The sequence below is a fragment of the Hippocampus bargibanti genome, linkage group LG01, assembly GCF_051943395.1.
Source record: "Hippocampus bargibanti isolate YZ-2025 linkage group LG01, ASM5194339v1, whole genome shotgun sequence".
Lineage (NCBI taxonomy): Eukaryota > Metazoa > Chordata > Actinopteri > Syngnathiformes > Syngnathidae > Hippocampus > Hippocampus bargibanti.
Window position 1 is genome coordinate 21,273,987 of NC_142734.1, and position 15,357 is coordinate 21,289,343.

General features: G+C 43.4%; 1 protein-coding gene across 1 annotated transcript; it reads left to right on the plus strand.

The window, feature by feature from the left end:
* Positions 1–6,807: 6,807 nt before the first annotated feature.
* Positions 6,808–15,251, plus strand: tpx2 (TPX2 microtubule nucleation factor). Its single transcript, XM_089003521.1, has 15 exons — positions 6,808–6,936; positions 7,109–7,259; positions 8,800–8,886; positions 8,964–9,039; positions 9,147–9,206; positions 11,900–12,014; positions 12,237–12,405; positions 12,488–12,611; positions 12,848–13,061; positions 13,162–13,260; positions 13,338–13,508; positions 13,593–13,739; positions 13,830–13,941; positions 14,371–14,537; positions 14,720–15,251. Exons 2-15 carry the CDS (start codon positions 7,148–7,150, stop codon positions 14,828–14,830), a joined length of 1,764 nt encoding a protein of 587 aa, XP_088859647.1. The 5' UTR covers positions 6,808–6,936; positions 7,109–7,147; the 3' UTR covers positions 14,831–15,251.
* The last annotated feature ends 106 nt before the right edge of the window (positions 15,252–15,357 follow it).

The window sequence follows — 15,357 nt, forward strand, 5'->3', positions numbered from 1 at the left end:
TAATCTGTGAAGGAGTGAATTTCTTGTTTTTAAATTCTGACAAAAGTATCGTCCACATATCTAAACCAGTGTCTAGGTTTTGTCCCCGGGAAGGATGTGAGGGCCTGTTTCTCCATCTCTTCCATGTACAGATTAGCCACTATGGGTGAAACAGGTGAGCCCATAGCACAACCATGAATTTGTTTATAAAATTTCTCCCGAAATTGAAAATACGTAGTATTAATGCAGATTTCTAATAATTGGCAAATGTGATCCGGTTTAAAGGACAACCGACGTCTCCGGACAAGTTGTGTCCATAATTGGCAAATGGCTTTAAATGACTTCTACTGAGCGTATTTTTGTCAGGGTTTGCGAGGTGGTGATGGCGGGTGAGGATCCCAAAAAGCAGACAGGAGGGAGCAGGAGGTTGTTTGACAAATTGTATTAAAATAAAGGTCAGCAGGAACAAAATGTAAAACATCAAAATGATCTGAACAGAAAAAAGTATCAAAAGAAAACCAAGTGTAAAAGTCCGCCAAGGTTAAACAAACACATGCACAGAATACAATGCATGCAATTGCAGACAAAGCATGCAACAAACAATGAACCGAGACCGGATGGTCATGCCGGGAGTCCTTTTAAGTGTCACTGATTAAAACGACCAGCACCTGCGAGGCTGCAGGCAGGGCTGACGTCGCTACCCGTTGGTCGCCAATCCGAACGTGGCAGTCCGCCACTGATCGGGACGACCGGCACCTGTGTAGGTGCAGGCGGGGCCGACAGCGCCACCTGTTGGTCGCCAACCAGATCATGACAGTACCCCCCCTTCAAGGGACTGCTTCCAGAAGTCCCAACAGTCTCCCAAAAGGTCCAACTCGCCTGGAAACGATGGTGGAGACGGCAACCGTTGCCTCTCCAGCATATGATGGGCGGCGGCCTGATGGGAACGGGACTCAGCCTGGGGTGGACGAAGACGCAGCACGGATCGTCATGGGCGTGAGTGCGATCCCTCTCGCACGTTCACGCGACGACGCATGGGGCGGCGTGGACGTGGACAGGTGCAGAGTGGCACCAAGCTGCAGCATGCCGGAGTCGACCATCACCTCTCATCCTGGATTACAGACTACCTCACAAACAGGCCACAGTACGTGAGGGTAAAGAACTGTGAGTCGGACAGGCTTCTCTGCAGCACCGGAGCGCCGCAGGGAACAGTCCTGGCTCCATTCCTCTTCACCCTCTACACCTCGGACTTCAACTACAACACCCCAACCTGCCACCTTCAGAAGTTCTCTGACGACTCAGCTATTGTCGGCCTCATTACAGAGGGAGACGATAGGGAGTACAGGGGACTGACAAAGGACTTTGTGGACTGGTGCCAGCAGAATCACCTCCAGATCAACACTGGCAAAACCAAGGAGCTGGTGGTGGATTTCTGCAGGAAACAATCGTCACCTGCACCATTGAACATCCAGGGTTCGGACATTGAGAGGGTGACCTCCTACAAGTACCTGGGTGTTACTCTCAACAATAAACTGGACTGGACAACAAACACGGATGCCCTAATCAAAAAGGGACAGAGTCGCCTCTTCCTCCTCAGGAAACTGAGGTCTTTTGGAGTTCAGGGGTCACTCCTAAAGACTTTCTATGACTCTGTGGTGGCATCAGCCATCCACTATGGCATTGTCTGCTGGTCAGGCAGCATCACCACCCGGGACAGAAAAAGACTGGAGCGCTTTGTCAAGCGGGCCAGTTCTGTCGTGGGCTGCTCGCTGGACTCTCTTGAGGAGGTGGGCAACAGACGGACGCTAGCTAAACTAAAAGCTATGACGGACAGCCCCTCCCACCCCCTCCTGCCCATCCTGACAGCTCTGGGTAGCTCCTTTAGCCAGAGACTATTACACCCGCGCTGCAAGAAGGAGAGGTACCGCCGCTCGTTCCTACCGACTGCTGTCAGGCTTCACAATTCCCAATGATCACATGTGAAAAAAAAAAAAAAAAAAAAAAAACTGGACACTTGTAAATATGGGTTGTTGCAATATATCTAAATGCATTTCTTGATTCTGCACTATGTACAGTCTTGTTTATAGAACGGTTTTTGCACATCTACATTTGCACAGTATACAGTTGACATTTTTATTTTGTTATGCTTAGAATATCTTGTTTTCTATCCTTTCACTCCCACCCCAACCCCATCCCTCTTCAATTGCTGCTGTGGACTGCAAATTTCCCCATTGCGGGACGAATAAAGGTATTCTGATTCTGATTCTGATTCTGATTCTGACGGCCGTATGGGAACGGGTCCCGACTGGACGTTGACGTGTACGTTACGGCTCGTGGAGTGATGCAATTCAAACTCGACGAGGCGTGGGCTAACGTGGACGCGAACCGCCCGGCACCGGGGAAATGAGACCAGTCCTTAGCCGCTTCGGGATCCAGCGATGAGTTGGGTCTCGGACTTACGTGGAACGCGGACGTTGCACGGCTCATCGTGGATGTGACTCAATTCAAACATGCACGACGACAGCATGGCTGGACATGGGCGTGCACTGCCAGACACCCAGTGTCACCCTGGACGGCCACCTGGAAGGAGGTCTCGGCCGGACGTTGACGTGGACGTTACAGCTCGTCGAGTGACGCAATTCAAACTCGACGAGGCGTGGGCTAACGTGGACGTAGCGTTGCCAGACACAGGGTGGAAATGAGACGGGTCCGTTGTACCTGCGGGATCCGATGGTTGGTCGGGTAATTCTGTCATGGTTTGCAAGGTGGTGATGGCGGGTGCGGATCCCAAAAATCAGGCAGGAGGGAGCAGGAGGTTGTGTTTGATAAATTGTATTAAAATAAAGTCAGCAGGAACAAAATCTTAAACATCAAAATCATCTGAACAGAAAAAATACAAAGTATCAAAAGAAAACCAAGATTAAAAGTTCGCCAAGGTTAACCAAACACATACACTGCACACAATGCATACAATTGCATACAACAGCGCATCAAACAACAATGACATTCAACAATTACCCGACACCGAATGGTCGTGCCAGGTGTCCTTTTGAGTGTGACTGATTGGAAACGACCTGCACCTGTGCAGGTGCAGGTGGGGCCAACAGCGCCACCCGTTGGTTACCAACCAGATCATGACCGTTTTACAAAGATTCCACCGCATATAGCTATATTTTACGTTTTAAGACTGGCGCTGAATATTCAGGAAGTCTTGTTTTTGAGTTGGTGACGAGTCCTCACGTTACGTCACGAAAGGACCCCCCCTGACCGACAAAATCTTGTATCTATTGGAAGGGTCCCTTTTTAGTTGCTCATAAGTGTTAGAATCACTGATTAACCTATTTATTTTGTCTTCATAATCCAATGTGTTGAGAAGCACTGTGCATCTGCCCTTGTCTGCTGGAAAAATGGCAAGCACCCCTGCAACCCGGATACTTCGCCGATAAAATGCAGCAGAGCAGTACATTGGGGAGACTCAACAAATTCTCCAAAAAAGACGATCAACATCGCAGGGATAATACTAGTGGGCCTCAATCGGCAGTACATTTGCATCTAAAAGCTAGCAACCACTCATTTGACGACAATCAGGTTAAAATCTTAGCGAAAGAACATAGATGGTTTGAAAGGGGAGTAAAAGAAGTGATTCTCATAAAACAACTAAATCCTTCATTAAACCGGTCTGGGGTGAGGTTCAATTTGCATCGTTCATACAATGGCCTGCTTAGGTAACACAGGTTAGGCAACATTCGTAATGCTGATGAGGTGATACCGGAGGGAGTGGGGCAAACAGGCCAGTCGTTAGTCAGGAATGTAGGAACAATCAGTGGGGCCACAGGGAGTGGTCGTCTGCTCCCCCAGCCTGGTAGGGACCTATCATAGCTGTGTCCGGCACCGCTATGTCTGCACATTAGGGATATACAGTAAAGTCTCGTTATATCGATATCGGTTATATCGATAGTACTGCTTATTACGATACTATTTCTATGAACGCAAGGAGAAAATTTACATGCCGCAGGATCGGATATATCGATAGTCCGGTTATATCGATATTTTTTCCGACTCCCGAGAATATCGATATAACGAGACTTTACGGTATAAATTGGGCCGATACGACCAGTAAGACTTTAGTTCGCTGACGAAGCATCTTGGATAGGAGGCGAAACGTCCGACACCTTCAAAAAAGTACAGATGACGGCTGAAGAAACCTTCTCACCGAAAAATGGTCAAGTTAAATGGAAAAGAACTTTAAAGTACAAATCACCAAACAAATATAACTGTTTAATTTATTTTGTCATTTGATATTTCCATGATGACAGGTGAGGCACGCCCTCACCTGCCTCCCCTGACTGCACGCCACTGGTAATCTGTGAAGGATTGAATTTCTTGTTTCTTAATTATGACGAAAGTATAGTCCACATATCTAAACCAGTGTCTAGGTTTTGTCCCCGGGAAAGATGTGAGGGCCTGTTTCTCCATCTCTTCCATGTATAGATTAGCCACTATGGGTGAAACTGGTGAGCCCATAGCACAATCATGAATTTGTTTGTAAATTTTCTCCCCAAATTTAAAATACATAGTATTAAGTCAGATTTCCAATAATTTACAGATGTGGTCTGGTTTAAGTTTAATTCTTTCATGGAGAGAAACGTCCACCAGTGGTGTCTCAGTGGTGAGAATGAGACTGCTGGCGACGTTTCTCTGCATGAAAGAACCAAACTTAAACTGGACCATATCTGCCAATTGTTGGAAATCTGCCTTAATACTACGTATTTTCAATTTAGGGAGAAATTCAGTGAATACTTTGGCAACACAAAATTCATACTTATTTCAAACCGATAAACACATTAAGGCAAAAATTACTGCATCCAAAAGATAGGCTGCCAAATGAAAAACAAAGTAATGTAGTTTATTCAATACATTGTAAAAATGAAAATTCTAAAGAGCAATACATAGGGGAGACTAAACAAATTCTCAAAAAAAGACTTTATCAACATCGCAGGGATAATACTAGTGGGCCTCAATCTGCAGTACATATGCACCTAAAAGCTAGCAACCACTCATTTGACGACAATGAGGTTAAAATCTTAGCGAAAGAAAATAGATGTTTTGAAACCCTAACCCTAGAAGCTATTTTCATAAAACAGCAAAATCCTTCCCTTAACCCAGGGGTCTCAAACTCAATTTACCGGCTGGAGACAGCTGGAGACAGAGTCTGGGTGAGGCTGGGCCGCATCAGGATTTTCACAAGAAAAGCACAGATAAAACATTCCAATGTTCTCAATATCTTTATTTTTAACACACACAAAAATGAATTAAATGAATAAATTGAAAAATGAATAAAAATAAATTAACCAGTAATAAAAAAATGAAATAATTATGATGATCATAAGGCAGATACAGACGACTGAAAAAAACACAGGAAATTAATTATTTTAATAAAGTTTCAAATGTCTTTATTCACAGTCCTTTAATCTTTAACTTTTTGAACATAAATAAAATATTAAACATGAACGGTCCCAAACATGGCTTCTCTTGCCTACTTCTTGCTCCTAGAGACCTGGCAGTGGTTCTTTTCACAAAGCCGAGCCACATTTGGCTTGAGGAGGAGGCAGTGGAGACTTTGAGTAGGGCTTGAAGATGCTACTCAGTAAGTCTGGACCTGTACTTGGACTTATTGAAGTTAAAGGTGGAGAAGAGTTACTCACATAAGTATGTGCTCACAAAAAGACACATTGTCCGCTTGAACATTCGGGAAAGTTCAGGGAAGCTGGGGGTTAACTCTCTCAAACATTGCCCAAGCTTTTCTGCTTCTCCATTCACATTCCTAAACTTGGCTTTGAGTGCAGAGTAGCACTGTAGGTCACAGAGCTCCATTTGGAACACAGGAGGGGCATCTTGCACATCAAAAGAGAATGGGTCTGCAAAAATTTGAAATGTGACTTTGTGCGTCTAGAAGTCTGCAAATCTGTGATAAAATTCCCTCTGTAGCTCCAAAATGGTGGTTTGTTCCATGGTTTGTTCAGCGGTTTGTTCTGCTCCACACATAAGTTTCATTCATATCAATCATGCGGGCCGCACTAACATTAATCTTTCATGTCAAGGCGGGCCGCAAAATATTCATTCGGGGGCCGCAGTTGGCCCGCGGGCCTCGAGTTTGAGACAGTTGCCTTAACCGTAATGGTGGTGTGTGGTTCAATTTGGATCGTTCGTACAATAGACTGTTTAGGCAACATAGGATTAGTCATGCTGAGCCTTGTACTGCCAGGCAGGAGACCGAGAGGAAGACCAAAGAGGTTTATGGATGTGGTCAAAGAGGACATGAAGGTAGCAGGTGTGAGAGAAGAGGATGCACAAAACCGGGATAGGTGGAGGACATTGATTCGCTGTGGCGACCCCTGCAGGGAAAAGCCGAAAGGAAAAGAAGAAGAGGAGGAGGATTAGTCATGCTGATGAGGTGATACCAGGGCCAATTTGGCAATCAGGCCTGTCGTCAGTCAGGACAATAGAAGCTATCACATGGAGCTGCAGGGATTAGTCCTCTGCTCCCCCAAACCTGAGAGCAGGGACCTATCATAGCAATGCCATGTCTGGACAGTAGGGATATATATAGGGTCTATACTACCAGTAAGACTTTAGTTCGCTGAACGAGCATCTTGGGTAAGAAGCGCAACGTCCGACACCTTCAAAGAAGTACAGATGGCGGCTGAAAAAAACCTTTTCATCTTTTCATTATTTGTTTTATTTTTCTCAGAAAAACGCGCACAGCGACTGCGACTTCCTGTCTAGAGGTCGCTGTGAACGTTGTTTTTGTGTGAACTGTGAACCAATAAGCGTTGAGGTAACAAGCACGAAGTCAGCAATTGGACAGTTTAAAAAGCACCGCCATAACATTTTTACTTGAGTTTTACTGTTCAAACGCAGCCTTCGTCCACTCTCTCTGACGCATATACGCCTACGGTAAGTGTAACGAAACTAAGGTGAATTTTTAGAACTTGTAACTCTGTGCTAACACTTCCCCTAAACCGTACCCTATAATTAGCTTCACGGAACAGGCCGGCTGTTCTGTGTTTATTCGTCAACCGAACATTGCTCGGTTCCGCGACAAACTGACCTTTTGTTTATTTCTTAGGTCGTTTTGTTCGCTGAGTATATACGCACTTTTATTGAAATGGCCGACGACTGCGCCCGTGAGCCACCGGGCAGATATGAATTCGATGCGCCTTCCCACGTAGTCGACTTCAAGCAGTTGGCCGACGAACCTTGCGACGATGCATGGTTCGGTAAGCATTCACTACAACTTGTTGATGTTCTTGAATTAAAACCAGCACCGGCCAGTGGACGGCAGAAACGTCTGGTTGTAAATGTGTTATGACTTTGGTATTCGATGTTGATGCTCTTGAGCTGATAATTATGCGGCCATATACGAATGGTTCTGGTGTTATTTATTTCCCTCCAAGCGGACACTGGTTTTGGTTCACATTTGCTGTACTTGAATTATTACTCGAGGTATATATACTGTATATATAAACTGATATCAAAACATTTAATCTACTTAAGGCAAAAGTCAGAAATTCACCCTGCAGTCGAGAAGTTAAGTTGAAAGTGAAACATCAACATTTATACTCTGGCCCGCTTTATCATCAGGGGGAGGGGAGTTTGGATTGGATTAGCCTTTATTAGTCTCGCAGTGGAGAATTTTGCATTTCACAGCAGCAAAGTTGTGAAAGGAAGAAATAGAAAAACAAAATACAGGACCTGTGTAAAGGCAGACATTCTCGCAGCACCATCTTAATGTCAAAACAACAAAATGAAAAAACAAAATAACAAATATGAAACACAAAGACACAGACAATCTTTCAATCCATAACACTTTCTGCACTCTCTTTGTTGTATGAAGCAGTTCTAGATGAAAGAGGAGAAAATCATAGCGTCGTTTTCACAAGTGGATCAGCGACGTCGTGGTAAAATGTGCACGTCTGCTACAACCTAAATGTTGAAAGCAAACACGAAGCTGTAGCATCCATTGACAAAAAGAGATTGTCTCACATCTTCCATCCCACGTAAATCCACTTCAAATCCAAGCTGCGACAGTTCCACATACTCCTTTCTTCTCATTGCGGGCTCCTCAAGCCATACATCCATACAGCCGTAGACTGTGCAACAGCACTGACCTTTCTGCTGAACAAAGCGGGGCTGTGAAAACGCTGCCCATTACAGTCCCAAAAAAGCACAATCGTCCCAGATCTGTCCAGCACTGACACTAAAATGGCACCAACATTCCTCCTAAATCAAAAACAGTGCTGGCATATTCGTGCTGCCGAAAAGGCGCAACCGCTCAGCACAGTCTCCTCCTTCATGAATGTTGTGGCCAAAAATGCTGGAAAAATGATGACTGTCTGTTCCACATGACGCATGACAACACAGTGACAAAAGAAAACTCAAAAACTACCAAAAAAGCAAGGCTCGTGAGAGCACTTGCTGACAGCTGCCGACTCAGTCGTCATCTTGGACTTTTTCTGCTGCATCCTATCTGTCTTTGAGCGCGAGGCCCGGGGCACCCTGAATGGCATTGGTATGCAGCTATTTTGGGTGGTTGGTAGTCAATCTCTTAAAATGAGGATTAAAAAATCATCTCCGATTTCAACTCACGATATTTGGTCCACACAAATGTTGATAAACAAGAGTTTTGAATCTAAAAATATTTATATCTCAATGTTTTGTTAATATCCTTGATTAGTCAAAATACAAACTTCTATGTAGAAATACATTTATGTTTCTCTGTTGTCTTGCTCGTAGTCTATATTTGACTTCTTTTTGCAGATCGTAGAGCTGTTGATCACCCACATTATGCAACACCTAAGCACGCAGCCACTGTGGGACCGATGAGAATTGCCGTAAAACATGCTGGTCAGTTTTGGTTAATGTTGTTTTATGCTAATTACCAAATGACAGAGGTGCCTATGAGATTTGTGTGTGGTTTTCAGTGTCTAAGGCTGCTAAGTCCACACCACCTCACTGCAGTGCAGTGGCAAAGATACAGAAGGGAGATGAACCACGCAGGTACCTGTTTAATGCCTGCATCTTTATGTACCAAAAAGACTGAGCTCAAGTAGTTGGAATGACATGTGCATGTTACTATCTCAACCGGCTCACATTTGGTCTATTAGGGTTTCAAAGCGCAAGCGGCCTGTTGGTTTGTCTTCTCAAGATTCAAAAAAATCAAAAAAGTAAGTGCTGTTTTATCTTCATTTTCTCATGTTGTATTCGGGAGTAACTAAAGGGTCAGAAATGACTGGCATTTGCATATGGACATATTGAAGGAAAACACTGCACTGGTGCATTGACTTATTAGTGTCCCAATTTAGAGGTCTTTAGAAGAGCAAGCTGTCAATTTGGAAGTGCCATAAATCGCTGCTAATGCAAGGCAGAAAAAAAACAAATACAGTGATACCTCCGCTAACGAATGCTTCAGCTCATGAACTTTTCGCCTCGGGAACATTAAATTCGGGACCATATACTGTAGTCTCGGCCGACAAACTAAACCACACGGTGCCACGGTTGCTGGCGGACTAGTTTTCGTCACATCCTTTGACGTGGTTGTTATAGAGTATAGTACTTTTGCTATTATAGGACCGAAAAAGACCCCACCCCAGGCTAGTGTTAAGCCAAAGAAGACACAAAAGAAAATTACGGTCGAGCAGAATAAGGAGATCATCGAAAAACACATACGAGGTGTGCATTTGTGTGATTTAGCGTCCTAGTACAATTACGCGAAGTCGACCGTTGCTACCATCTTAAGAACAAGGAAGCTATTAAGGGTGTTCTGTGTTGTCTAAGCAACATTGTCAGGCAATAGAAGAGGTTGAAAAACTTCTGTTAATTTGGATTACTGAAAAGTTGCTAGCAGGGGACAGTGTGAGTGAGGGTATTATCGCTGAGCAAGCATGGCAACGTCACTAGGATATCACCAAGAGGCAACTACATCGACCATCACAAAGGTAAATAAAACAACTTTATTATACTGTTCAGTTTATTTATTTAATTGCAATACAATAGCATGTTTATTATACATAAAAAAGGTATATTTTGTGTAGTGTTAAGGCTTATTTAGGAGAAAATGATGTTTTATGGGGACCTGGGAACGGATTATTCTCATTTTAATTGTTTATTATGGAAAATAAATGTTCAGAAGACGAACTTCGCCTCACACACACACTTTCTGGGAACCAATTAAGTTTGTGAGCTGAGGTATCACTGTATTCTGATTTTTGTTTTAGTTCATTTTTTCATTTTTTCCCCAACCATAATTTTGGAGCCAATCGAAGAGCCTAAAAAATGAACTAATAGAGCCATTTAAAGGACAACCGACGTCTCTGGTCCATAATTTGTAAAATGGCTTCAAATGACTTCTACTGAGCGTATTTTAATAAGATTCCACCGCATATAGCTATATTTTACGTTTTAAGACTCGCGCTGAATATTCAGGAAGTCTTGTTTTTGAGTTGGTAACGAGTCCGTACATGACGTCACTAAACGCCCCTGACCGAAAAAAAGACACATTGTAGCAGTCCTTCCATCACGTCAATATATTTTGCTGTACTGTTTGGTCTGAAAACCTTGTGTTGCACCCAAAAGCCGCCAGAAGCCAAGCTCCATGGAAGGAATTTATCAGCCTGTGGAAACAGGCTGATTCATTCCTCACAACAGCTCGGTGGCCATTTTTGGGTGCGACATTCCCCCCCGCCGTTTGCCTCAAAATGACAGGAATAAATTCTTTAATCGATTGCAAACATGTATGCTTTCCTCTTCAGAACTATTTGAATCATATTCATGACTGGATGTGTAACAAGAGAGCATATTCTCCGAATCTGAAGCCATTGTTTTGATTCTTCAGCAATGTAAGACCCCTTGGCGTGACATCACAAACTGGGGGCAGGACTTACTGAAAATGCCCAATTCACAGCTCAATTTTTTTGCAGATTTTGGACACTTGAAGTCATTTTTATTGGTGTTTTGCATTTGAATAAAAATATCATACTGCGTGTTTTGGGTATTTTAGATGCTACAAAACGTTTTTCTGATGTCAGTTAGGAAACAGAAATATGGTGTCGCTTGTCCTTTAAAGGACAACCGACGTCTCTGGACAGGTTGTGTCCATAATTTGTAAAATGGCTTCAAATGACTTATACTGAGCGTATTTTACAAAGATTCCACCGCATATAGCTATATTTTACGTTTCACTCGTGCTGAATATTCCGGAAGTCTTGTTTTTGAGTTGGTGACGAGTCCGTACGTGACGTCACTGAAGGAACGCCCCTGACCGAAAAAAAAGGACACATTGTAACAGTCCTTGCATCACGTCAATGCTTGTTTGGTCTGAAAACCTCGTGTTGCGCCAGAAGAGAGCGTCCAAGCTCCACATAAGGAATTTATCAGCCTGTAGAAATGCAATACACTGTCATGTCTACAAGAGGTCGCCATTTTCTGCCTCTTTTTGGCTGAGACATTCCCCCCCCCCCCAATGTTGCCTCAAAATGGCACGGAATAAGTTCTTTAATCGATTGCAAACATGTATACTTTCCTCTTCAGAACTATTTGAATCATATTCATAACTGGATGTGTAACAAGAAAGCATATTCGCCGAATCTGAAGCCATTATTTTCATTCTCCAGCAATGCAAGATGTCTTGGCGTGACGTCACGAACTGGGGGTGGGACTTTCTGAAAATGTCCAATTCGCAGCTCAATTTTTTGCAGATTTTGGACATTTTAAGCATTTAAACACCATTTTTATTGGTGTTTTGCATTTGAATAAAATATCATACTGCATGTTTTGGGTATTTTAGATGCTATAAAACGTTTTTCTGATGTCAGTTAGGAAACAAAAAAGTGACGTCGGTTGTACTTTAACTTCTCATCAGGACAGATAACCAAGTGAATAAAAGCTGTGATGTCAACAGTGAAGCTGAACAGATTTGTGAGGCAGAAAATGAATTGACTTCATTTGACAGGCAATCTCAAGAAGAATCTTCATCAGTAAGTAACATAACCAGTAAGATTTTTGCAAATCCCATTAAAAATGTTTTCTATTTTAAACCGCGTTTAACACACCGACTATGTAGGAGCTTTGAAATGCATGCAGTTTACAACCTCAACTCGATAAATATCTGTTACTTCGTCGCACATGCTGAAAAAAACGGATCGTGTATGTGACCAATTTGGACTCTTCCAAAATAATCTTGCGTTTATTTTGGATAGGCAGATGTGCTCAGTGGTTACAGTGCAGTCAGACCTAGGAGGCTTCTGAGAAGCAACAAGAAAAAGATGACCAAAAACCCCTATGTACCAGTGGCCGAACGTATAATGCAGTTACAGAGGCAAACCCCTCAACGTTTCCATGAGCTAAGTCGGCAGGAAAGAGCCAAAGGTGCGTTCATTGGGTCTTTTTTTGAAACAGTATTTCTTGGGTGGCTTTGTGAGAGATGAGAAATTCACTCGGCGTTTAACAGGGCCACCCAAAGCTAAGGTGCAACGGCTGCGGCTCACTCGGCCTCAGTCGCCAAAGTTCTCAACAAGACTGAAGAGCCGACCACCCACTGTTAAGAGCAGTGCTCAACTAGAGGAAGAACTCAAGTAAGATCAAAACTGAGTGCTCATTTCACTTTTGTATGTGCTTTCAAGTACAGTTTTACTACTTTAATACTTTTTACATACTATTTATTATAATGCCCTCACATGTGATAAAAGACAACCTCAGTCTTTGACGCACTCTTCAGCCATTTATTGAACACAGAGAGACCAGTAAAATGTGTTTAAAGCCTATCAGGGGTAATAATTTATTTTCATCAAGTCTGTTGCTGCATTTCAAGGTCAAATTTCAAGGCTCAAGCGCTGAACAAAAAGATTCTTGAGAGAAGAGATACTGTGAAGAAGCCAGTGGTGAAGGAGTCCACTGTCCAAGAGGCTTTCACCATGCACATTGAAAAGAGGCTCCAGGAGAGGCAGAATACCAAGTCCCAAGCTGAGCCAGAGTCCACTTTCAAAGCGCAAGAACTGCCAAAGAAAATCCTGGAAGGAGTCGTGGTGGGTGTCTATTATTTAGAAAAGCATTGACTCTCAGGTAGCATGAACTAGATTTGCGATCAGGGGCTGTCACCTTTTATGCTTGTTGATATGTCAACAGGGGGTGCCAGAGAGGAAAGTGAAGCAAGCAACTGTGCCACATTCGCCAACTTTTACAGTCACGAAGAAAGATCGTCATATTGACGCAAAAGCCGGAGAGGTGAGGACCTAGTGTCAAGTTTTTGAATGGGATTCTTTGAACAACCCGTATGGAATGACAATGAACCCTCTTTTCAGGTGAAGCCTCTCCCTCCAGTCAAACATACCCCGGTTCCTCAATTTGGCACGCCATTCCAGCCAATGCTGCAGGATAAGCGACATACGGAGGTGTGTCCTTTCTCTTTTGAACAGAGGGAACAAGAGAGGAAAAAGCTCAAGGACATCAGAGAGCAACAGGAGGAAGAGGAGGTGAGATGAGATGGGATTAGCCATTTGGTCCTCCAGATAGACATTTGCTGAAAAGCATAATTTGAGGGTGAATGTCACGTCCAGGTTCCACTGTTCAAGGCTCAGCCACTGCCACACTTTGACAAAGTTAGTCTTCCTGAAAAGAAAAAGCTGGATGCCACGAAGCCTGAGCCCTTCAGACTTCTAGTGGATGAACGTGGCACAATCAAGAATGACCGCTGGGAGAAAATGGTACATGAGTACATACGGCAAACGCTCTAGTACACACATAGTTTCCATCCATCGTTTTTTGTTGTCCTGATTTTTTTTATTTTGGGCTAGATGAAAGAGGAGCAGAAAAAAATAAAGGAGACCGCAACATTTAAAGCCAGGCCGAACAAAGTCACCCAAAAAGAGCCATTCCAGCTGAAAAAGGATGATCGCCCTGCAGTGGGTAAGACGCTTTCTGACTCCCCAACATAGAGTTTGAATAAAGGGGAGGGGGCTGAAAATAAAGAAATACCATATTTTATGGTGTATAAGGCACAACCTTAATAAATGGTGTATTTTCAAACTTTTCCCCTATAGATGAAAAAAGTTATCCCAAAAAAATGTATAAATATATCAAAGTTTTCCAAATATAAGGCGCAAACCACATAAGTTGCTACAGTAGACAATGGGGTTATGCACTACTTACAGGGTGAAATGGAGTCGGTGGCTTCTGACAGTAGTTGCGAGACCTGTTGTGCCTCAATATGACCTCACATATAAAGCGCACCTGCGTATAAGGCGCATTGTCGTCTTTTGAAGAAAATGAAGGCTTTTGGGTGTGCCTTATACACAGGAAATTACGGTACTTTACCAGCTGACTATTCTTCCACAGTTGTGGACTCCTTTGAGCTGGCAACGGAGCAACGTGCCCGAAACCGTGATGAGTTTCAGCAGCATCTCTGTGAGAAGGAGGCCGTCGCAGCGCTTCGAAAAGAGAAACTGCGTGAGGAGGAGGAAGAGAAGCAGAAAACTGATATCGCTAAACTTCGACAACAACAAGTGCGTACTAGATTCCGCACACCTGCTTTTTGGGGTGGGGAGGTGGAATTAACCAGTTTTTTAAATATATAAATGAAGTCTCAACTGTAGTTAAAGATAAAACCATGTTGTTTTCTGTGTTCTGAAAATTTGGCTCCTCCGAGGTTCCTTGTTCAGATGTTGCCCTCCTCTTCATACTACAGGTTCACAAGGCACAACCCATTCGCCATTACAAGAGTGTGGAAGTGAAGAAGAGTGACGTTCCACTCACAATCCCACAGTCTCCAAACCTTTCTGATCGCTTTCGCTTATAATCATTCTTCTCCGCTGTTTTTATATCCATGTTCCACCGTATTTGCTATTCTTGTATTAAAGTTTGCATCTTTAAAATACCTTTCCAGTTTTATAACCACACATGGAAATTTGAGTCCCCTTTGGGATCTGCAGTAGTTTGCACGCTACCATGCTGCGATTGCAACAAAGGCCTCCCTCAATTTCAGCAGGCCCTTCACAACAAGCGAAGATGGCTACATCTTACGTGCACTACTTTTGTTTTTTGACATTTGGACCACCTCCAAAATGGCTTAATTCCTAAGCGATTTTCATTTTCTGTCGACCACAAAGGGCAAAGTGGCCACCCTTGGCGATAGGTGTGCATGTGGATTTCACTTAATTCATATTCCACAAACGCAAGAGTGAGTGCATGGAACGTTTTTGTTACATGGGGTGTTGAGTGATTGTTTCCAAACTCAACGATTGAGATTTCCATCCCCAGCCCTGTCAGTGTCTTTTAATGAGCCACTGAAGGTCACAGAACCTTTTATAAACACATTCTTGTTTC

Bases quoted from the DNA above. Each gene is read 5' to 3' on its own strand.
- tpx2 (XM_089003521.1), top strand. From the start codon at position 7,148: ATGGCCGACGACTGCGCCCGTGAGCCACCGGGCAGATATGAATTCGAT. The intron at 8,887-8,963 runs GTCAGTTTTGGT...TGTGGTTTTCAG, and splicing joins AATTGCCGTAAAACATGCTG to TGTCTAAGGCTGCTAAGTCC. The intron at 9,040-9,146 runs GTACCTGTTTAA...TTGGTCTATTAG, and splicing joins AAGGGAGATGAACCACGCAG to GGTTTCAAAGCGCAAGCGGC.